At 46.7% G+C, this 24,848-nt stretch overlaps 1 protein-coding gene across 2 annotated transcripts in view; it reads right to left on the reverse strand.

Moving 5' to 3' along the window:
• Nucleotides 1–654: 654 nt before the first annotated feature.
• Nucleotides 655–24,848, reverse strand: part of LOC131259437 (protein groucho-like) — a 37,557-nt gene continuing 13,363 nt past the window's right edge. The window contains exons 3-17 of one of the 2 annotated variants that reach the window (XM_058260937.1): nt 21,734–21,831; nt 21,506–21,569; nt 21,363–21,407; nt 4,193–4,330; nt 3,858–4,112; nt 3,686–3,790; nt 3,508–3,598; nt 3,350–3,439; nt 2,457–2,636; nt 2,195–2,366; nt 1,850–2,099; nt 1,497–1,755; nt 1,242–1,406; nt 947–1,146; nt 655–849 (exon numbers count right to left, since the gene is read on the reverse strand). In XM_058260937.1, the coding sequence (XP_058116920.1) occupies nt 742–849; nt 947–1,146; nt 1,242–1,406; nt 1,497–1,755; nt 1,850–2,099; nt 2,195–2,366; nt 2,457–2,636; nt 3,350–3,439; nt 3,508–3,598; nt 3,686–3,790; nt 3,858–4,112; nt 4,193–4,330; nt 21,363–21,407; nt 21,506–21,569; nt 21,734–21,831 (2,220 nt within the window). In that variant the 3' untranslated portion in view covers nt 655–741. Of the gene's footprint in view, nt 850–946; nt 1,147–1,241; nt 1,407–1,496; nt 1,756–1,849; nt 2,100–2,194; nt 2,367–2,456; nt 2,637–3,349; nt 3,440–3,507; nt 3,602–3,685; nt 3,791–3,857; nt 4,113–4,192; nt 4,331–21,362; nt 21,408–21,505; nt 21,570–21,733; nt 21,832–24,848 lie in introns of both variants that reach the window. The other variant, XM_058260936.1, reaches the window with a different exon arrangement.

Consider the following 24,848-nt stretch of genomic DNA (forward strand, 5'->3'; position numbering starts at 1 on the left):
CGTACCACCGTTCGACTAAATTCAAATTTTCATACGCAAATTGAATATAACGATTACCGAATCGAAATATCTCCGTCAGCAACATATTCTATGCTTCCATTCGCGTACAAATTATCTCTGTTTTGCTTCTATTCTTCTCTTTCCTGGGATTCCGCGCCCTTGCCTTGCTTACAATTCTATACACTTATCAAACACCGCGATGATCAATACCGAAGAACCCGGGAGCGATGTAAACCCCCATCTAACATATTTAGGTACTAGCTTTTTTACAGATGCTGTCAAACAAAGTTCTCTCCTCGCTAGTGCCGCTGCCGTACGTTGTGCTCTCCAACGACCTTTCTGGCCTCAAATCACGGAATTTCGTTGTTAGTTCAAACATTAAATCAAGAAACCAGCTATATCATCTAGCGGAGTATATGCGTCTGTACAATGTTGCGATTTTGAACGGATGTAAACAATGAAACAATGATGTCAATTTGCCCCAAGTGGTTAAAAATGCATTCTAAAAATCCAACTCTTTTCGTTAATCGATCGTCGATTCGATTTCTTCTTTGATGGAGAGATTCACGGTTCAGTCAAGAATAGGCTAAATGTAGAAGAAGCTCTGTGGATCCGAGACAGGTAGAGCACAACAGCAGGGCGATGGAAGAAAACACAAACTAGCACAGCTCCCACCAAAAGAACAAACACTACTAATTTACATATTTCTGTTGTTTTCAGCTTTGCAATTCCCAACTAGGCTTAATAGATTACTTCGTACACGGTAGCCTTCTTATCTCCCGATCCCGTCACGATGTATTTATCATCGGCCGAGATATCACAGCTGAGCACGGAGGATGATTCCTTCGACTGCAAGTGAATAAGAAAAAAAAACAATGCACGTTAGCACATAAAACTACTCGTAACAAACCGCAAAGCTTTCTTGCTTCCTTCCATTCATTCCTACCTGGAAGATCGAGGCACCGTACGGTGTTCTCCAGGCGTTGAGTAGGTTGTCTTTGCCCGTCGACACGAACCACTTGCCACAGGCAGCAAACTTCAAGCTCAAAACGCAGCTCTCGTGCAGATGCAGCTGATACTTGTCCGGTTTGGTAGCGTGTAGCACTTCCACGTTGGAGTTCTCCATACCAACAGCCAACCAGTCACCTAAGGGGGGAATAAAAATCACGTACATAGGGAAAAGAAATGTATATTAAAATACTGTTCTTTTAACAGCAAATCGTGTGGCACACAATTCTTACCCGTTGGACAGTAGCCGAGTGAAAAGATTTGTGAACTGAAATCATGTTGCTGCAGCTGACGACCTTCCCGGAGGTCCCAGGAGCGCACGGTATTGTCCAGCCCACCCGTCCAAAGCTTTGTACCATCAGCACTGATATCGATACACGATGCACCATCCGTATGTCCTAAAACGAAAGAAAACAAGTTAATATATGAAGATTTTATAAGTATGTTTTTTTTTTTTCAATTTTGCCATCGTTTTCCTCTTGTCTTACCTTGGAACTGTCGCACAAGGGTCTGGTTTTGGAGGTCCCAAACGGCAATGTTTCCATCGGAACAGCACGAAAAGCACACTTTGGAATCGGGTGAGATGGCAAGCGCGTAACAGGCTGGCGCATTCGAGGTTAGTTCGGCCTTTATTCTTGGCGTCGGGCTTGCCAGGTCCCAGATCGAAAGGTTGGACGCTTCACCGCCAACGATTAAAGTCCGTCCGTCCGGCAGTAATTTTACCGATCGAATATAGTTGTCCCGTTGCTGATATTTTAAGACAGAAAAAATGTAATAAATTTTTTTTTTGTCTTACGAATAACTTCCAAACGGCGCTTGTCACTCGGTATTTTGCACTTACCAAACAATCCAACTGTGACACTGGATTCTTATTTCCCGGCTGCGAGATATCCCACGCCTTCACACATCCCTTACCACCCGTGTACACGTATTTGGTTGGATTGGAGATCGTCACAGCGCACACCACTTCGCCATGATTGAGGGAACTGATTTGACGTGCGTGACGGGGAATACCCGGCCCAACTAGGGCATCCTGTGGAAATGGCACTGGTTGCATCTGTCCTTCTGCGTTCACGTGAAACGAATAAGCTCTAAAAACAAAACCGAAACCAAATCACAGGACAACGCTAGAGTGTGTGAAAGTTATCCGAGGCCGAAGGCTAAGTGAAATTATGCTGCTACTTACGGTTTTCCACCGGGAATGCCGATCGGGCCGATCGGTGCACGCATTTGCGAATGTGGATCGAACGCCAGTGGTGCTCGCGCGTAGTTGTTGAGCGAGTGAGGCAGGTTGTTGTGGACCCCTGGGCCGCCATATGCAGCTGCGGCAGCAGCAGCTTGCAGGTCATGTGGTGCACCTGCAAACAAAATAACAACCAGACAAACAGAAATTTAATTTAAATTGTTTCAACTACACTCCCGAGCACACTCGCTGTGACGGAGCCTACCATTTAAAGGACCGGCTAGGTACGGTGGATATCCGGGATTTAATACTGGCGGTTTGTTGACGACTTTCGGAACACCGTTGCTCGCCACCGAATTCGTCGGCGTGGCTGGTTTGGCGATCGGTGTGGTCGGTTTGTCGTCCAGTTTCTTATTCGATGGTGTCGATGCATTCGATGAAGTTCCTAGGAGGGAACAAAAAGAAACATTGAACACAGCTTAGTCAAGTTAGACCAAACAAAATAAAAAAAATGCAATATGGCGTTAGCCTTGTTCCGCACAATAAAATTGTACCTCAATTCAAAATGGAAATGAAAATGACAAAAAAAAAACAATTCCCAATAATACTTATATCTCGAATCCACAATTGTTTCACAATAACCTCATCTCAACAAGGGCCATTCAGCTTCACCAGCTAATCACAGTTATTGGTGCTTAGCTTCATAAACTTCAAATATATTTAAATTTGGAGGGTCACAATTTGGAAGCTTTTGATTGCTATTAGTCAATTCCCACTTGGTCTTGAAGCTAGAAAAATCTAGCCAAACATTAGTTTTTGCAATGTAGTTTACACGAGTTTCTATGCTCTTTTTTGTATAAAATGGTTTCGTCTTGGCTACTTTTGTTATACTTCTGTAGCGTAAGTGTTTTGTATGGGTTTCGGAGCACAAAGAAGGGAAAAATGCACATGTAAATTCTTCTAACAGCCAAAGTCAGATTGAAACGATTTAGCCAGTTTGTTGCCATGGTTCAGTTGCTTCTTTAGAATTTGATCTAATTTATTCTTTCAGTGTCTGAATTCATATCCACTGGGAATTCAGCATGATATTTTCTAACATCCTACTCAACGATCCACATCTGAGCAGATTCAGCGTGTTCCATTATATATTATTCTTACCTGATCGCGGCGAATGCGTGCCGATGCGATCACGATCCTGTACGTCCAGCTTTTTCTGCATCATACCATTTTCCCGTGGAGATGCCGTGCCTGTGACCAACGAAAATAATCTGATGAGAGCCATGCACAATTTTTCTCGAAGGAAACCAAATACTTACCATTATGATGTTGATTCGGCATCGGGCTCATTGGATTGATCTCGGATGCATCGTCCACCACCAGATCTTGGTCTGACTTTTCACCATCGGACTGCTGGACAGAGAAAGTAGAAAACAAAAGATAACATTATAGTCCAAAGGTTATCACCTTTACACCATTGCCAAAATGACTACTTACGTGTCCCATGTCCTTTTCTTCTTTTTTCACTTTCTTCAGCTCGTGCGTTGATTCGGGTGTCCGTGGGCGATACTTTTCGCGATCGTTGGGAGAAATTGAACTTCGCTATTTAGACCAGAAAAAGAGTTAGTTAATGGCAAGCTAGGTGAAAGAAAAGTTCAAGCGATCTTACGTGTCGATCGTCCAATGGCATAATGTTACTGTTGCTGCTTTTTGACTCTTCCGGTCGGTGCAGTTCCTGTTTGTTGAGAATCGCCAACGGATGTTGCGGTGGTGTACTGCCGAGGGCAAGGGGACCTCCGAGCGCCCCCGGGCCGAGGCTGGGATGTGGCATACCGACCGGAATGGGTGGAGCACCGTGAGCACCCGGGATTTGCTGTGCGTGCATCTGCTGTAGCAACCGGGGCAAATCGGGACGTTGTTGTTGCTGTCAGGGTGGCAAATCAAATTATTATTAATCCGTTTTATGAGGATCACCATCTTCATATCCGATGCCGTTCAACTTACCCCAATGACTGCGTTCAGTTCAGACATTGTAATCTGCTTCGCTCGTTCAACAGCGGTTAGGACTTGCTGCTGGTGTTCTTGCGACAGAAAAGGTACGATTTGCGTTATGATTGCATTTAACCTTTTGGATATTTCCGTCTGGAAGTAAACCAAAAATAAGAATATAAGATGAATGTACTGGTTTCGAATATGATTACTGATTAATAAACCAATTTCAAAACCTTCTTACTGTTTTGTCGGTTTTATTTTTCATCTACAACAATGACCAATATGCTTCTTCTTCTTCTTTCGCTATGCGAGTCGGGGTATATCCTCCTACGCTAAGTCGAACGTTTGTTCCCTTACTCGTAATCAGAGGCGTACCGACTCTGTCCGAACTCCTATGAAGGGGCTCGTCCTTTAGGACCGGCTATAAAAGCCATATGTCCACCCGCCGTCCACGGGAGGGATAATTCCTTCCGTTGTCAGGACACAAGAACTCGTGGTCCGCTTGATTGACTCAAACAGCACGAGATGTGCGGCAGCTAGGGTTTGTCTGACGTGAGCTCCAGCTCGGCGTGACCACGCGGTCGTGCCGTAACCTTACTTTTCCGCTAACCCTTTCAGGAAACTTGTGCACTGCTAACCTCCGCTCTGATTCACTACCGAACTGGAACTGATGACCAATATGCACATTACGTCAATAAACAATAAATAAGCTTCTTTATGTCATGCATCTGACGATAGTCACTAGTACCCTGACCATAAATACGTGTTTCCCATTCCAATTCTCTACCGCTTTTTGATCCTATTCTTGATTTCATTCTGCAACAATAACACAAAGCCCCAGAACCGGACGTCGTAGGTCACGCTCTAAATGCAATTTGATAAATGGCGTGTGAAAAACAACGATCATCCCCCGGTGCTAGTTTCCTCCTCTCTAGCGATACATAAGACTGTCCCGGGACCTCCCGGTATTCCGACGACGTTCAATCGCATACGACCATTTGTAGATGATGGACCATAACTTTTTATGTCTTAACCGGAGATACGGTGGTGGAGCTTAGGGCAAATTGGAGAGACCGGGGCACACACCACGTCTACCGTTTCGAGACATCGAACTCCTTTCGACCGCAACGACCAAAGACGTGCATCAACACACGATCGGTGCCGCTATCAGAAAGCACACCGGGCTTTCGCTCTACCCGACACGTTTCATTGGAATGCCAGCGAGTGACACATTGCCATTGGTTGGTCCGCAAGAATGTAAAGCCCCGGGAGAAAGGAAGTGGACACTCTTCCATTACCATTCGCTGTTGCGCTGCAAAGATAAACAACGAAGAAAAGCAAATCCGTCCTACGGCCGTCCAATACCTGCTCCTCCTCGACGGCCGGTGTTAAAGCATCGTGGGGGTTTGTGCTTTTTTGTGGCATTTTCTCCCAATTACCCACTGCGCCACTCCTGTTAGCCTCGAGGAAGGTAGGTTGCCTTATTCGTCCCCCCCATATCCGAGAGCTCGACACATACCCCACGAGTTCACGCCAAACGTCGGTGGATGCATTTTAAATGCAATCCACGTACCGGTGCTGCACACACGCTATCTCACTAGACCATAATCAGACGGCTCGGACCAAAAGGATGCCAATTGCTGTCCGGTCAACGGTGTACGCCACTACGTCTTGGGAGGACACGCTTAGGAGGAGACGCGGTGGAAAATCCGGTCCATATAGCCCGGTGCCTGCTGAGTGCGCGCACGGGAATCTATTAATTTCACATGTTTGCTTTAGAAACGTCGTCGTCACTGGGAAATGACGACACGGCCCACTCTCTTGAGGAGAGGAACTCGCGGATTATTGCCCCTGTCCTTGTTGTGGTTGAAAATCGTCGCCGTACAAAACCCGTCGTTACGACGTCCATGTTGTGTCTAGTTCAAAAAGGCGCTGCTGTAAAAGGGCTCAACGCAATTGCACTTTTCCGTGACGTCTCCGACCGAACAAGCGATCAGCAGCTCAGACGTGGTCATTCGTAGTCGCATTCGTACTTACGCTCGTACACATTGGCCGACGACGACGACGACGACAACAACGATATGCTGCTTGGAGGAAACTCAAACGCGGAGCAGGTTCTCTCGGTGGAGGGGAAAAATGTTGCTTTGCATTTAACTTAGGAGTCATTATTGCATTATTTATGTGGCTTTGCCACATGTGCACGGAACCGTGCAAATGTCTCGCAGCGTCTGTTGGCTGCGGTGCAAAACGAATGTTTACTTGAGGCGAACTTGCCCAAACAGCGCACCGAGCCGTCATGCCGTACGCACCACGACAACACCTCCCCTCGTCTGCGAACGAAGCAAGGAGTAGTCGAAGCCAGAAAGCCAATCGGCCGGCGGCCCGACATCCAAGACGAGGCGGCAGTAAATTACGATGCAAGACAGTAGCAACTGCCGGGAAATAACAACATCACCATCATCATCATCATCATCATCAACACTATCGTAGCAATGGCAACAGCGTTTCATGTTTGCCATGTTTCGTGCAAAAGTGACACCGTCCAAACACACGCCGATGTGGCTAGAAATGGGAGCAAGAGTACGGAGACATTGGCTGGCTACTTGCTGCCGCTGCTCTACACCATCAATATCATTACCGGATGGGAGCTGGGAGGGGGAGGGGAGGGACCGTTGCATTCCCAACGGTAAAGGTGCGCCCCGCGGCCGACAAACAATCCGACCAAACACGCCAAAAAGCGAAGGGGAGCTCTCTCGGCGCGAGTGGCGTCGGGAAGACTGATTGAGTCTTAAGTAGCTACAAATTTATTACCAACCAGATTTAATGGCCCTCCCTCCGGGACCCGCCCCCCTAAGTGCCACCTCCTCCCTCGCGCACCTACCCACCCTATCTATCATTGGTCGATCTTCTCTGCTCGGTGAAGCGCACGGTGGGGCTCAACCCGGACCGGTTGCAGTTAGTTAAGTAATTCGATCGCAGATTGAAGGCGATAAACTTTAGCGCGCGCGCGCTCGAGTTCGCGCTCTCTCTCTCGCTCGTGATCACACTGGGGTTAAGACACTTAGTCACACTTCTCGGGGGCACTCAAAGGAGACAAGACGGACGCACACACCGCGCAGCACGCGAGATGCGAGAGGGCAGGAGGGGGAGGGAGCCCTCACAGCGGTAAAGTGGTCTCTTTGTTGATATTATTATGGCCGCCCCCGTTTGCGAGGGGGGAGGGGTGATGGTACGCCTTTGAGTGGCGGTTTATAATTCAACCCAGGAGTGGATACCGTTGCTGCCGGTGGTGGCGGTTAAGCTTTTCAAGCCTTCAACGGTATTCTAAACGGGCAGGCAGGCAAACCGTAGGAACCACTCATGCTCTTCAGCTTGGAGGTGGCAATGGCACGCCGCACGCCTTCGCCTTTGCTCGTGGTACTAATTTATGATACGGTCCAGCGTCCCCCCCAACTGTTTGCCCCAAGGGAGGGGGGGGGGGGGGGGGGGGTGGGGGTTGTAATGTTTGTTTTTCACCTCAACACACACACACTCACACACACATGGATTGAACGGGAAGAAGGGACGGTCAGGCCGTATAAGGTCCATTAGTTTATGTTATTTTTTACTCCTTCCAGCCAATCCATTCCGCCATCCACCTCACCACCACCACCACCACCACCGATCGGTGGCATAAAATTGAAAATAAAATGTGATCAAAGGTGGTAAATTTACATCCGCACTAATGCTGACTTTAATGCGCCGGGACACGACGGAACGGAAAACGGACGGCGTTGAAAGTTTACAGCGCACGTTAATTGGCCTCCGAATGGTGGACTTTAAAAACGGCGCCCTCACCCAGTGGGAGACGTACATCAAGGTGGATTACTTTTCTCATACTCAACGGTCCCTCCCCCGTCGTTCCTTAACCTTCTTCTTTCCAGTAACGGGCAGCGCGTGAATGTAGTTAAATTAAATTTTATCGTTTTCGCGGATCATGCAAGCGCGGATATACGTATAAGGTGATGGCAACATCGGCGAACAAGATCTTCGTATGGCCAGGAATGGTGAGCATGGTTTCGAAAATCCTTTAACGACACTTGCTTTGCAATTCCCCCGCCGCTTGAGAGCCGGTGGACATAAAAAAATACATGCATAAATGCATTATTCAGCCACAAGCGATCACAACGATTACGGGTGAACCGGCACACAGTTTTTTTTTTTTAACAACTCGTTTTCCCCCGCTAAACTCAAGTTCCCGCAAGAGGTTTATTGAAAGGCAATTCCTTCGCCCACTCTGACAATTATAACTTTTGACACCAATTTAATTTTATAGTTCCGTTCATTTAAGCCACACCACAGCGTTCGAGGTGAGGGGCGACGCCACAACACATCACAGAGTTGGCACAACACTGTAGAGTAGACCCGTGGTGGCCACGGCTTTCGACAAGGAGGTTTAACTCGCACCATGCAGTGACACAGCAGACATGGGCTATGTGGACGCGGTAGGCCAACAAGCAGCAGCGTAAAAGTTAGTCGTCTTACTGGACCGCCGTCGACCCCCCATCAGGCGCCACCTCCCTCGCTCCTCGCTTGGCACAACTCGCAATTAGTGCGCCCGATGATCATCGACAGTCGACACCATCGACGACAAGCCACAAGGGCTACGTTCCGGCGGCTCCGGGACGGTAAAACTAGAAACAAGAAAGCATACACACCCTGTCATGTACATGATGCCCTGTGCTCTCTGTTAGGGCCGAGCGAAAGGATGCGACCGTTTCGACCGGTGTGTGTTACTTCCAATCTTCTTCAACGTGTTCTTGCTCCGAAGAGCGACTTGCCGGGGGCCCAATGGGCAGGTAGGTAAGAAGGAAAGCTATTGCGTTACAACCAGAAGAACTTAACATGCCCACTGCCTACAACACACACACACACACACACACACACACACACACATGGAGCAACACGGTAGAAAACAATGTTTGTCTTTCTCTTGTTTTTTCGCTTCTTAAAACTGCTTCCCAGCACGAGTGGCTACTGGCGGTTGTAAGGCCCGGAGTGGACACGCAACGAATGGACTCTCTCTTCTGCTGCTTCTGGACTGGTTTCGAGTCAAGAGTAACAATCTCAAAGCAAACCCGGTCCCCCGAACCTTCTTCCACCGACTTCCTTCCGTGGCCGCACGATGGTTAGAAAGGACAACGAACAGTAGCACCTCAACGTGCCGCCGTCGTCGTTCGTTCCTGCCGTCGTCCGTGTGTATTCTTTACCGAAAGGTGTCATATGTTCAAAGGCATGAAAACGAGAAGCACAAACATTCCCCGGCCAGTAAAGCCAAACCGGCGAACGGGAAGCTCCTACTGCGAGCAAAGTTTTGCAAAAGGGAATAGGGGGAAGGGGTTGGTGGAACTGCTTGTACAATTATTGTGGTACATGAACCTACAATCGCCGCCAGGTGAGGGATAGGGCAAAGAAGGAGAAGAGACTTAACAAGCTAAAATGGACGTACATCCTCTGCTCTGGTCAGTTACGTGGAAGACCTCGCACATATCGGGTGTACACAATCCGCTAAGTTAATAAAAACAATCTACATAGCAAGAGAACAGGAAAGCTAAATTCTTTTGAAGTTGACAAACTGTTGAATGATTTTTTTTCTGTAAGCTGCTCGTTATAGATTAAGTTAGTTATCTTTGACACAAAGTAGAATTATTTACCTTCATAAATTAAATTAAACAACATACTACTGCATCCAGAAGCGCTTGTGCAGCTGTTAGCTTCGATCTTTTTCGAACAACCCGTTTCTGAAAAACAGATTTGATCTTACAATGTCAATTGTGTGTATCAAGTTTTGGCACTTGATAAATTTTGATATGATAAAAAAGTTTCCTTTTTTTCCACTCAACGGGTTAGAAATAAACATAGAATGAAATAAATTAAGAAAAGTTTAGTATCCCAAAACATTTAGATCGGTTTGTAACCACATGTTTCATTGTGAAGATAGAGATATAAAGACAGATGTAAGGAACTTTTTATAAATACACGGTGTTAAATAAAATTTTCAGCAGCTTACATTTTTTCTCCGGAAATTAATTGAGCTTCTCTCGAGCTAAGGCAATGATTAAAAATCCGTCTAGAATAAAAATTTCAGCAATTCTTTTCGATAGAAACCGGTTTGATTGTGGCGAACCTAAACTTATCTTGAATTGAAAAATTGCTGCATATTAATATCTATTAAAAATCGTTTATCATTTATAATAGATGCTGCCTAGGCTAGGCTGGAGAAAAATTATAAGTAAATTTCTTTGACACAAAATATACAATGTAAATGAAAAATTCAAACATATTGAAGCGCTCGAACTTTGCGAACAATATTGTGCCTTTGGGGACATGGAACGAAATGTAAAAAAGGCACATTGCCGTGTCGCTGCATAATGTAAATCGGTTGGGCAAGTTCTCTTTTGCCACTTGAAAAACTATGTATCCAAAAGCAAAATACATCATACAAGCCCCTACCCCGCAACGTTCTGTTGCAAGCGAACGGTGGAAGAGACCTACTCTTCTCGAACTCAAGTACAAGAGCTCCACAAACAACAAGGCACGCTGGACGACACCACCGTACGGGATGCAGTTGGGCGAATGATGATAGTTTTGCATGGATGATAGTCGTCACCCGGAAGCCACATCATCGAAACAGTGGCGGGAAAAATGTTGAAAATATAAAAGAAGGGAGAGAGAGAAAAAAAAACTAGGTCAAGCTAAACGTAGTCTCCTCTTCTCGTGCTTGGCGAGAATGATGTATCAGGATCGTACGCCAAGATGATACATTAGCAAACACACGAACCCACCACCCCGTCATGCACACACGTTCGTTGATAAAGTCCTACATACGGTTCCGGGTGTGTGTACAGTGTGTGTTGGAGTGTGCCTATAGATCGCCTGTGGATTCCGGTTCCATCCGGAAGAGCGTAGCACAAGGCCCGATGATGGGCGACAACCGAGCACACAGGGGAGGTTGGCGGAGGAAAGTGAGATTGAAAATAAAAACCACACAGCTATTTGCCAACGATCTGAACGGAGGATATGAGTCGCTGAAGGACCTTCCCGGATGAAGTAGAGTGTTGTGCCCTGACGTTGGCCACGCTGCACGTTGGTAGAAACGGAATATCCACCAGCCCACTCTGGCCACAAACATTCCTAATGTGCATCCACCGTAGTATCTGTGTGTCTGATTCCTACCGGAAGACCAAGGACAGTATATGGTGGGATGGAATCGGGGGAATCTAAAGCCTCGTTCATCCGTAAACGAGTGAACGAATCGAACGGGATACACATCCCGAGATATTCCACTGCTGATGGGCCACTCCACCACTAGAGGCATTCGCTTTCCTCCGTCGTTTCGAGCACTCGAGCTCAACGTCACGAGATTCAGGACCCTCTCGCCTCTCTCCTCCTGCCTCGATTTCCTTCCAGCGTCTCTCATCAACTCACTAGAAGTGGTTTTGGTATTTTTCATTTTACCACCCGAAGCCGGATCTTCCACCGGATCCCCTAGTACGATTCCTTGCCCACCCCAGTGTGTGCAGCATGGAGTTGAGTTGGAAAATTAAGCTTACAAACAGAGCCAGAGAGAGAGAGTGAGACAGTGGAAATGAACGGAATACTACACATTTCCAGAGATGCAAAAGCCTTTCGCCACTGAACTCGGTTCGTCGTCCCACGGAACAGCTCACACACGTGGATAACATATTCAACTACCCCTTCCGCTCCGTCGAGCACCTTCCCTTCCGCATTCAGCAGAATGGCCATAAACTACCAGCCATGCACCTAGCACCTAGTCTCTGGCATTGCCGCCGGTCCGGTCTCAGCTCGTGTCGGAGAATTGATGGTATTATGGTAGCTTGTGTGTAGACCCTGCTGTGTGTCACACAGCGATGTTTGGGCAGAACAAAAACTATCTCCTGAAACGCCGATGGAGGAGAAGGCGGGGGAGGCAGGAGGGGGGGGGGGGGGGGCTTCGGGTTCGGTTTTTTGGACCAACAACGACGACGACGACGACGAACAGTACACCGTACACCGTTCCATTGTCGACGACTCCCAAACGACGTCGACGACGACACCCGTCGAGGAGGGCTATGAATGAAAACGAAATAAACCACCAACGGGTGGCGGTGGTGGTGTGGGGGTTTTGTGGTAAGAGCATAAAATAGTTGGAACCAACGGATTCTCCACACTACTCCACCACCACACCACCAGCAGCCCATCGTTTGCTCGCACGTGGGACACAGGAGGGTTTGAGTAACTATGTAGAACCACCGCAGCTCTGCGGTTCGGTTGACCGCATCATATAGGATACAAATATGACCGCAGGAGAAAACCACCACCAGCCATGTGAGGGGGGGAGAAAGAGAGGTGGAATGAGGGCCGGGAGCGGATTGTTGTGGTTTTCTGCACAGAGCTAAACCCAGCACCCGTCGGGGCTGCTTGCGAGTGTGTGCCATTCCGCACATTCACCACCCGTGAGCGAGAGAGAGACGCATCCGATATGAGGTGGAGGTTCTGGAAGTCAGGATAATGGCACCGCTTTTTGGGGCACGGGGATAGATTCAGCCCAACGGTAGGCGACGAAGCGGTCTCCGGAGCGAAAGAGGTTAGTTTGGTTAAGATGGTTTAGATGGTGGTTTGGTCGTTCGGTTTTGGTCGTTCAGGCGGTTGACCCGGAATTCCCGGTGGAAGGGAAATGGGTGGTAGTAGCACGGCAAGCGGACTACTCTGGTGGAGTTAAGTTGCTCATCCGGGTGTGGATCCTTTTTTTCTATATGACGACGCTCGCTCGTTGAACCAACGTCGGGGGGGCCAAGAAAGCCAAGAAGCTCAAGGTACTATTTTATTCAAGTAGAAGCGGAGGAAAGGACGACTCCTTCGATTTCTCCCAACATTCCTTGGGAGACTCATTCGCTAGAGCTGCGTCTAGAGGGTCGTAAAGTGTGGCGGGAGTTCCCTGCGCCCGCTCTTCTCCAATTCTTGGTGGAATATTTTCAGAACATTCCAGACGCCCGACACCGAATGCTTCCATACTGTCTTCCTCCGCTTTCAAGGCACTCGTCGAGAGCAACCGAGAACCGCCGGGATCGATGTTCCGGAAAAGGACCCTCCAAGCGTTCGTCAGCGTTCTGAGTGTTTCGCTCAAGTAGCAACGCCACTTTTCGGAAAGGAAGACCTCCAGCAGCTTTCAATGCTTCACATTCTTCGCCTTCAGCACCGCACCCTCACTGAAGGAAAGGGTAACTTCTCACTTCCGGTACGCATCAACTCTTCCTCCTTCCTTCCCTTGGCGGAACGCAATTGAGAAGTTTCACCGAGCCCATCTCTCGTCGCCTCGACGTCGTCGTCGTCGTCGTCGAGATATTTCACTCAACGCAAGAGAGAACCGAAAATCAGGACTGGTGGCAGCCGGCGGTGCGGTGTGGTAGGAAATTTAAATTGTTCTCAGGCGCATATCACCCCACGTTCTCCACCGATCGTCGCAGAGAACTTCCATTTACATTCCCGTTGGAAAGGCGCGGTGTGTATACTCGACCCCTCGGTAAAAACAAGGGGGAGAGAATGTTACAGGAACTACACCTATTAGCACGGTTGGGATGCGTCGGGTTGAATTTGATGAGATGAAAATAGGCTTCCCTGGGACACGGCTCGTTGGCCACAAACACACACACACACAAACACACTCACTTCCCTCCTTCAAGGCAGGTTGTTGGTAGTGTCGCTTCGAAAAGGATATCCCGAGTCTGGTTAAAGTTTGCAGACGAATACTGACGATACAAGCGAGGAGAAGGATATCTGTTAATACCCCCACGGGGATAAGGAGATTCCATTGTATCCCTTGTTTATCTCGGTACAGCTCGGCTCGTATCGCCCGGAAGGACAATGCGGCCAACCACCACCAACAGCTCTCCCTGCCTCCCCGCCGGTTCTCGAGTTATATAAATTACTCCGACAAGTTTACAAGCGCACCGACGTACGCCACAGTCATGCGGAAATTTATTTTATTCCCTCAGAAAAGGGTCCCCCGCCTAAACCATACGTACCGAGGCCATTCGTTTTCCGAGGAAACCACAAACTCGCCACTAATTAGATCCATTTTTAGATGATTTCGTTCTATAGCACAAACTGTATTCTTCACTGATGAATTATTCCACACGGATTCAGGTATCAATTTAATGTTATTACGGTTTTTGAATGAAGTTCTAATTTCATTTAGTTAGAGATTTTTTTTTTAATTGGTATTTTCTTTTACAAAATACCATTCAATTGAATCAAACCGAAGATAATGCAAACACTTAATTTTCATAATAAATTAATAATTTGAAAACATAAAGTGTTGCAAAACCATAAATGGGAACATCAATATAACTATTGAATTTGTCAAAATGTTTTATGATCAGTTGCTATTGCAAGTTTATGAGCAAGAGTTAGTAAAATTGCTTTTGCTCAAAATTACCCAAAGTAGCAGCAGAAAACTAAGACAGAAATTTGGAAAATTTTGCAGGCAATTGTTGAAGTGTGGCTCGCTTAAAAAACGGACAAAATATTACAAAAGGTTGAAGATTACGATTCTCACTTAATGATTCCATCACTGAAAATATGTGTTTTAGTCTGTTTTGACGCTATCGCCTATCGAAATTAATTTGGATACCACAATCAATTCGAGAGATTAGTTATTTTGTGTTTGAGATTTTAATTCTCTTTCACCAAAGAAATGTTGAGAAAAAAAAAGAACAAATTGGAACCTAGTGTAAACTTCGCTTAAAGCTCCACGTGAAGAAGACTATTGACCACCGGAACCAACACAAAATAAAAAAAAAAAAACTTTGTCCATCCCTGAACCGATTACCAAATTATTCAAGCAGCCCATTTAACTGTTTATGCTACCACTAACCCATTTATCTCCACTGGGTTTCACTCCTCATTTAATACATGTGCATCTCACTAGGCAAATCCCTCAAGCTATTGCACCGCCGTTGCCACTCCATCCTTCCGCTGTTGTTGTCGGGAAAACGAGCATAAGCGAAACAAAACTGGCAGTTCATTTCACGGATGAGAAACAAAACCTTCCCCCCCATTCCTTCTTCTCCAAAATGCATCAACTATCAACTAAGCGAACGAACGAACGAGCCAACCAACCATGTGGTTTAATTTTCCAAATAAAACGAAAATCGACCGAAAACGCTGGAAAACGGCAGCTAATCCAGTTGAGTTCCTCGATCAAATTAGCCCCCCGCAGGCAGTGTTTTGGATTCGGCGGGGATCCCTCCATGACGCTTCCTTGCAAGGCACGCAATAAAGCATGCACCACCGCTACTACGACTCCTCTTCTCGAAGCAGGGTAGATTTGAAGCATAATTTCACATTTGAAACCGGCACAATGGAGACCAGGGGGATATGCAACGGTGGCGAGAGAAGAGCCCCGGAAAAAGCGCAAAGCGCGGAAGAAATTTACAAACATCGTTCGGTGTGCGCCGTCGCTTGGAACATAACTCAATTAGCTAGGTAAACAATGGTTTGGACACAACTCCACCATCCACCAAATGAGCGGTGAGGGGAGACACTACCATTGTTCTGCTCTCGAGGCGCAAAGTGTGAAAGTTTTGATGATTCACCGCCGCGTTTGAATGAAAGTCATCCATAACGAGGGGTTTGCGTTCGTTTGTTTCCCCCATTAATGTGGAGAAATAAATAAAAAAAAACGGGGGGAAAACAACACTCCACACCGCGCGAAGTGTGGAAAGATGCAATTAAAAAGAAATAAATCAAGTTGGAAAAATACATCTGGGCGGAAATCCGGAGCGAGCTGGCGCGCGTGAGCTTCGCTGGAAAACACATTATGTTGCAAAATCGAACAAAACGCCGAAAGATCTTAACAATCCCGCCATCGGCAGATTGCGCAACGGGGTGTGAATGGTCTCATCCATGGTGCAACGGTTCCAGACAGGCACAACACAACGAATTGCGGGCTGCTTTTGCTGTTAACCACCTTCGATTGGGCTTGTAATACAATCCTCCGAATGGCTTCCCCCTCGGGTGCGCCGTGGATTGGGGTTGAAGAGATGATATTACCATGTCCGCTACAATCTAAAACAACAACATAAAAAATGAAATGCTTGTAATCGATGCACGGAAAAGGGCTACTAGCCTCTAGGATGTTTATTACATTTCCCTTGAAATGTGACAATATGCGCGTGGAGTGTGTTCGTGCGTTTCCTCACCGTATATACACTTACTCTCCAAACCGCCATAATCACAGCCATCATTAAATCCTTTGCACATAAACAGTGTACCCGGGTGGTGGTGGTGATGGTGGATGGAAGGAGGTTCCGCCAGCTATCTCGCTTGCCATCGGATTCCTAATGAGTTCTCCCCCTTACGCCATCGACGTTTGGACCCGATGCTCGTCGTGTCGTTGAGTTTTCCCCAGAGATTTCACACCGGCATTCCAAGTATCAAGTGCAACCAACCACGGCCTCCAACAGACACACACGCAGCTTCTCACTCTATCTCTCTTTCATTCTTAACGATCACACACGCCATTATCCGTTGTCATCAGCGTCGATTCGTGCTTGGGTCCAAAGGCCCAGGCCAACCAGGACGTCGACGGAAAGGAATTGCACCGTGCATCCACTGGAAGCTTATTTAATTAATTGAACCACGGGTTCCCGGGTTGGCTGGGTAACTTGATCGCAAATCGAAGCCGAGATGTGTGGGGTTGAGGTTTTTTTATTTTTCTTTTCCACCCTGCCACACGATTCCTTTCCTCCGCCAACCGGGTACTTGGTAATGATATTTCGCACGGTTCCTTCCCGCCACAGGACAAAATCCTAATCTCTATGATGATCATCACCGGCGCAAAGCCCGTTTGCTCTCACTACACTGCTGTGCACAAATGGTCCCAGAGTCCAGGGGTAGAGGAGGACCGAACCATCACCCCCGAAATCCGGTGTAGTCGATGGAAGGGCGTAAAATAACCTAGCGCTCGATGGATGCACGAATGCAGGGTGGCGGGGGGAGGGGGAGCAAAAAGGGCGCAAAAGAGGACACTAATTCCGACCGAGGGGATTAACCAAATATTGCATTCGGGTCCGGAGCGGCCAGAATTTCCCACCCCCACTGGACGGGTTCATATAGCTTGGCCGACCATTTGAAGGCGATTTGGGACAAACTGAAATTACCAAAGCCTCCCCCACTCCCATCACCGGCGGGTGGCCAGCATGTCCTGTGTTGGTGTGCTGGTGGGTTGTCTGTGTGTCTATCCTTGCATTGTCCAGTGCACCACCCGGGTCTGTCCAGCTTGCCGTCGGGTTTCGTGGTTTTGCTAGCATAAATATGACAACCAGCCCCAACTCCCTTCCCTCCTTCTTCCACGTCGACTGCAGAGACTCCACACGCGATATGGATGAGCGAAATAATCCGCTTACCAAAACCGGACACCAGCCTCGCCTCGCCTCGTGTTCCCTTTGTTGGCTCGTGTCCCCTAGTTTTCGCCCTGGTAGCGCGCAAACACAACCATTTGCCAACGGAATCACTAATTCGGCGAAGCTCTCGCCCCCCGCCACACCAGCGCAACACCGGTGGAAACTTGAAATTGTACTCCCGCCCCCACCCTCTCACTCCGTCAACGAACCCACCCGGTTGTGGCGTTGCGTCTGTGCGGTAAACCTCATTACTATGGAACACCATTAGAGAGGACCTTCACGTCCGCAAGTCCCGCGCTCGGCCGTTGGCTGCGAAACGCAATTGACCACCGGAGCACAACCGAATATCGACCTCCCTCCGGCGGTGCCACAACCGGCAAACGCTAAACCCAATCAAACCGAGCTGCCCGGAACGGAAAGCGACAAACCGGTGGTCGCGAGAAGGAAATCCACGCCACGCTCTCGTATCCACCACCAGCAACCCCTCATGCCGAAACCGGTAAGTGGTAAGTGTGGGCACGAGCGAGCCTAAAACCTGACCGCACACAACACCACGATGCGACTTAACCAACCGCCGACGGTGTGTTGAAGTCCCGCGTCCGTCGGTGTGCGTGTCCGGGCCGTCACATCCGCGTCCGAGCCTCCTTTGGCACATCGGCGTGAACATAATCCGCAATCGATCCGATTGTTGGCATTTTTTTCTTTTATTTTGGCTTCGCTTGGTATTCACATTTCCAACAAGCTGCAACGAGAAGAGATCTGAAAAGGGGAGGAGAATTTGGTGCGGGACAAAAAATCGATGACCAAATTGAGCATTATGCATGCTCCGGGTAAACCTATTTTAGATTATGCGATCCATCTAGCGCCAGCGGGACGTGTTTTCGTGCATTCCGAAGGAAAGGCGAAATATACAAACAACATTTCTTTTAAGTTCATTTATAAGTAAAAAAGGAATTTAAATTTCACTGTTGTGTTTTTTTTTTATGTGGACTGCATAACGTTATTGCTTGAAATGGGCCTTTCAAAATGTTGGAAAACGCACGAACCTATCACAAATAATCCCGCAAACAAGAATTTAGCTTCCCTTTTGAGTTGATGAGTATTGGTCATTGTGTCACAATTTTATGTAAAAGGTACAAATCATGTATACACATAAAATTTTAAGTTGAAAAAACACAAGTACAAAACCAGTGGATCGAAAACATAGAAAAAAGAATCAGTTTTTTAAATGTATATAAAAAAAACTGTGTTCGTCAGTTTTTCAAAAGAGAAGTGCAAGTTCAGTTTACTAATATCTATTATATTAGAATTATATTAGAACTAATTAGCGAAATTTAAACTAAATAGCGAAATCATTATCCTCCCTCCCGTATGCGATTCGTAATAACAGGAGATCACTTTCTCAGATGTTAATAGAAGCACCATTCCAACGTTCCGGACGTACTTTACTTTACACTGTCGTAAACGGGTACTTAATGGACATTCTATGTCAACGATAAACACAGGCTCAATCGAAGCGTACAGCTTAATTCTTATGTATTTGGCGTAGCGATAAAATGAACGCACGGGACACTATCGAGGATTACTAAAATGACACACACACACATCCATTAGACACAGACCCACAACACTCTGCTTTTCCATGGTTCGTGCATAAAATCCCTCCGCCACTAGTAGGCGGCTCGTTACGGTTCGGTGTACGCCCTCCCTTAGGTTGCCCGTCGTACAGATAAACAACTCGGTGGGGCCGAGTAATTTGATATTTTTGATTGAAATGTATTTATCTAATTAGGTTCAATATACATTTTCTCTTTTTTCCGTTCGCTATTTTGTGCCCACCAGTAGTAGCATACACAATTCCAGTTCGAGCGGACGATCAGATTAGGATGGTGGCAGCGGCAAATTCCCACCCTTCTGACGATGGCCCACCTTTCTTGCTGCTTCACCCCCGCCGACGTAACGGTGGCGGCGGCAACGCACCAGTTTCGAAAAACTAGTTTCAACAAATATCAAATCGACTATGCCTAACCACTAGTTTCACGCCCCGGAACGTGTTTTACTATTAGCACTTCGTAAATAAAAGGCAAAGAAAAAAAACGAAACAAGCCTCCCGTCACGGCAGAACGGAGTGTAACGTGAGTAATGGCGGTGCCGGTGCGCGCCACTTTACACACGATTAGTTCTACCACCACGGCTCCGAAAACCGACTCCCTCCCTCCCTGCCCCCCAGTTCCACCTTGTTGAGAGTGCGCAGCAATTCAGCCATGTACCATCTTTGGCGAAATGGTAGCTGGTGGGTCGTCGGTTCATTTGCAACATTACCAACGCGTACACGCCGAGAAGTTGTAACTCCACGAAGGCATTAGTACCGACCACACACACATACACACAGAAAAACACAACGGGAGAAGATGCCATAAAACTGAGCACAAGCTCTAGCCTTTGGAAGCCTTCGTTTCCTTCGGTTTGTACCACAGTTGCCCCCACATTCCCGCGGTTCCGTATGTTGTTGGGTTGTGGATGGTTTCGCGGTACCCGCGGCCAGTAATTAGTTGGGGCGACTGCAGTCAACAGAGTTCGTGTTCAGGTGCACCTTCCTTCTTCATTGAACAACGAATTAAATGATCTCGACAGGGACAGTAAGCAAATGGATGTTTGCACCACACAAAGTAAAAGTTACACAAAGTTCCTCTCTAGGGGAGAAAAAAAAACAGTGGGACAAATCAAACCATTGGTCTGTCTGTAAGAACTTTTCAATATGTGTTGAAAGTTTAAACATTTTTTTTCACATGTATTAAAACGCTCTGCTTATCATAATACTTTTCCCTGTAAGAAGAGTTTTGCTTATTTAAACTACAGAAAAAAAGAAAAGGATGTTTTAAAGGCAAAGTTAAAACTTTTTCTCCTCTCTCCTATTTCTATATCATAAACTACTCAAGTCTTTGACAACATCTTAGACTGCTAGGTTTATAAACCACATTTCTCACAACCACAATTCTTACGACAATCCGCACACATGACTGCCACAGCCATTGGAGACTACCCTTGCTTCCCGATCTGCTAGGATTGGCTTAAGTCATGCTCCCACTGTCCTACCCACTCCACCGACGAGCACTAAAGAACTTACGACAGAATAATCATTATGTTTAATCGCATTAAATAACATAATAGGCATTTTGCAGTGGCCAGCCCGTTATTCTACAAACGGGACCGTGAGGGAGGGGTACAGGCAAACTATGGTTCGCCGCATCGTTTAATGCCAGCGGAAGTTAGCACCTGTGAGTGACGTTCTCTCAGTCTAATGACTAATTTTCTGTATCTTGTATCCTATTATTATCATTCCTACATGATAAAAAAATACATTCAGTTTAGTATCAAGCTACAACTAGCGCAGCACTTGGTTTGAAGACGTTATTCTTGGACAGCCATAAAAAAACTAAAACTTGTTGCAAGTGGTAAAGATGCGAACAAAGATGCGATAACAAGTTTCACTTTCAATAAAACACACAAATGATTTCAAACTATCAAACAAAATGGATGACGAAATTAAATTACGTTTTATTGGCTAAAGCGTATAGCAACTACCTGACCACTTTTAGTTAGTTTTTCGTTTAAAAATTAAAAAAAAAAATTTAAAAATTAAACAAACAAACATAAATACAAACTAAATTGACGACAAAACATTCGGAGGAAGTGCGAAGATGCCAAAATTGCTTGAACATTATATTTCAACTTACCTGTTTGTGCATTTCAACATTGAGACCATAAGACATTTCATAATACTAAAAAAGAAAATGAAAGGATAAATTAATTTAAACATTGCATTTACTTCATCTCGGGACTTTGCAAGCAGTTTAGCAGCAGGGTGTTGGACGCTTACCATGACATAGTGCCGCTGCATTTCCGTCTTTTCCTGAGCTAGTTTTTCACATTCCATTTTGAGGCTGCAAGAAGAAAGTATGCGTTTTAATCTACTGTTCCAATCGTTCGCAAGTTTTTGCTCTTTTAACGCTGCGTTTCTTGTATCACAACCATTTTTATTAAAAAATGCTACCGTTTTATTTCAAGCGCTTGTAATGTAGTGATCGCTAAAATATTTTCCACTTACTTATGATATTGTGCTTGAAGAAAATTAAATTCCTCCTTTATCCTATCACAGTTTTCTGTTATGGTGAATTTGAACGGCTGTGCTGCTTGTGGAGGACCCTGTGAAAAAAAAGAAATAAAAAAAAGGTTATCATAAATGCTACAGTTGTTTCAGAAACATTATCAATAATCAACGCATTCTGAAAAGTTGGTAGGGCTTTTCCCTAAAACAAACGAGCAATACACAATAATTATTTTTTTTTTTTTAATGTTCAAAGAGGCTGTCTAAATTGCAATTGCTGAAAAAGATCTCATGATGTATTTCGAACTGCGAGAAAAGCGCAAAAAAAACTACGCATCATCACACAACGAAAATATGATAGTAAAACTTCATTAATCACACCAAGTGGCTCCCGGGGAACCCCGAAGGATGTCAAAATGCACGCGAGAATTCCGCGCTCATCCCCCTCCTACCACCCACCCTTCAAACGCAGTCCAAAAATTGAAGAGTCCCAGCGAGGATTCGCACTTAATTATCTTATAAATGTTTATAAATAATTTTCACCAACTGACGCCTTCCGATGCGGCGTCAACTTTGCCTCCTTCTGCTCGACACTCGATTAAAGTGTGTCGCCATCCTGCCAAGCAGGTCCTGGCCGGGGGCCGGGGTTGCTCAATTCGGTGGCGGCGGGAGTGAAGAAGCACAACCGGGCCGGCAAATATTTGCGACCGAAGCCACGTTGTGGAATTAAATCGGCAAAATGTCGCCGTCGTCGTGATGATGGTGGATCCCCCCCCCTTCACCATCCGGAGGTTCGTTCTGTTCACCCTCGCGTTGTGGCTCGCACTCGGAGGAGCGTCCGCGAAGTGGAAAGCGCGACACGAAATTTCGTCGCCATCTCATCCGAATCGGGCAGACACGAGTCAGTGAGCAGTGAAGAAACCCGTACTGCCGCCGCCTCCGCCGTCACCACAGGGGTGAGAAGATCCATTAAGGGCAATTATTCAGTTTATGATTTGCGCAAATTGTTAGCTGCGTTTTTAATGGGGTTTTTGACATTTTGAAGATGGGCCATATTTTGTGAGTCGTTTGGCGAGAGGTAATCGTTGTTGAAATTTTTAACCATTCAATTTACCATGCAAGTGCAAGTTGGCAGAATATTTTTTGTCTGGTATTGTATTATTTTAATGTGATTGCAAAATTCGTTATACGCCAATAAATCAAACCAATTGGCAGCATCGAACAATTTCAAATCATTCAAGTAAATCTCAAAAAGGCTTCCAATAGTCCAATGAAAGTTAGAACAATCTATGCCATTAGCAACACTCAGCCTCAAGCCCAAAGTAGCGGATAAACCCTTTCCATGGTGTTCTCGGATCTACAAATCTACTCAGTCCCCTCTCATTTAGATCAGGATTAAATCACACATCATAGAAAAACGTCAGGAAAGAAGGGAGATTTCAAACAAAAATAAAACCAAAAACACCCCGGCTGCATCCGTACGAAGAGGGCGACTAACATTGGATAATGTTAAACGCACGATCGGCTACGGTGTTCCGTTGCAAGAGAGTGTCAACCGCAGCAGCACTCACACACACACACACACACACACGCTCCGGGCACTTTCATTCAAGGGGGTAACAACGAAAACTGTTTGACAGATGCTCATATCATTAGACACGGGGACGAAACAAGTAATTCCGTTCAAGCAGCAGCTCGTGAAGCTTCGTGAAGCATGACAAACCCGGTGAAGAAAACGGTAACGAATTATGAAAACAAAACTATTGACAGCCCAAAACGCCATCACCCTCCCGCTCCCGTTCCCAGCGGCCACCAGGAGCCGCATAAACAAGTATAAACCAATGCACAAACCAGACACACCGTTCCGCATTTTAAAGTCAAAACCCTTTTCCCAGAGTAACCCTCCACCATATCCTAAATCCTTCGACACCCGGTTCAAACACGCACCACCACCAAAAAAAAAGGGGATTGGGAACACACCCGTAGCAAGCAAAGCAAAATCCCCAGCCAGTTCCCATCGTTAATCTCGCGCACCCAATTCATTTTCCCTGCTTCTTGGGCAAAGCGTCCGCGGTGCGTCCCCTCACCTTCCCCTAACAACAATATGAAGGGACACAACAAAACGCCACACGTTAAGAGTCCCACCACCACCGGCACACATACCCCCCGAACACTACGCCGGAAGTAATATTTCTCCTCACTTCCCAGCAATCAACAACGGAACAGGGGTTTTTCCCCCTTCCTGTCGGTTCCACCTATTTTTCCAGCAATGCGCCCCCGGCGCCGACACGATCCGGTTTCGGGAAAAGCGGTTACACCCTTACGAGAAAAATTAACCGAACACCATCAACAGGAGGGGGAGAGAGGGAGCGAAATAAAGCGGAAAACTAACCCCGAGGCGAGCCGATGTCGCGTTTCAAGGGTAAACAAATTTAAAACCATCTCTCCCAATCCCCCTGGCCACTGGCCTTTCTGGCGTGCATGCGTGCGTGCGTGCGTGCATCCGAGCAATGAATTATGCTGCATGCTTTCCCCCTTCCTCGTTGCCTTTGGTTATGGCTGTTATGTTGTTGCTGCAGCCGACCCTCTTCCATTTCGGTGCCAAATCAAGCGCCAAGAGCAATCGGGAACGACCCTCGTTGTTGGTGGCTCGTTGAGACTAGCCGGGACATGGAGCGATGCGACGGACCGGAGAGGAGAGGGCAAAAAGTGAAACATTTCTAGTCGTGGAGTAATTGTTAATTAAGAGGGTTGTGTGTGTGTGTGGGGTGCACCGAGAGGGTTCTCGTTCCTCCACGCCGTCGTCATCATCATCCGCGTCATCATCGGGTGTCGTCGTCGTTGGGGAGAAGGCAACGGAAACCGTTACGGCGGGTTCGTCGAGTATAAAAAAAGGAACAAACTTATAGACGCGCATGTGGCTGGAAAAAGGGCGAACCCTAGCCAAACATCCCGAGCTGCAGGGAAAGTAATTTAGGGTAGAACACACTGTTCCCCCGTCGGGAAACTTGTGCAACACTAAACCGATCGTCGTTGTCACGGTTTCCTTTTTTTTCGGTGTCGCCGCCCTTGGTCCTTTAGGAGACGTCTCCGTAACGTATTGGTTTGTTGTTCC

Source organism: Anopheles coustani, chromosome 3, assembly GCF_943734705.1.
Source record: "Anopheles coustani chromosome 3, idAnoCousDA_361_x.2, whole genome shotgun sequence".
Lineage (NCBI taxonomy): Eukaryota > Metazoa > Arthropoda > Insecta > Diptera > Culicidae > Anopheles > Anopheles coustani.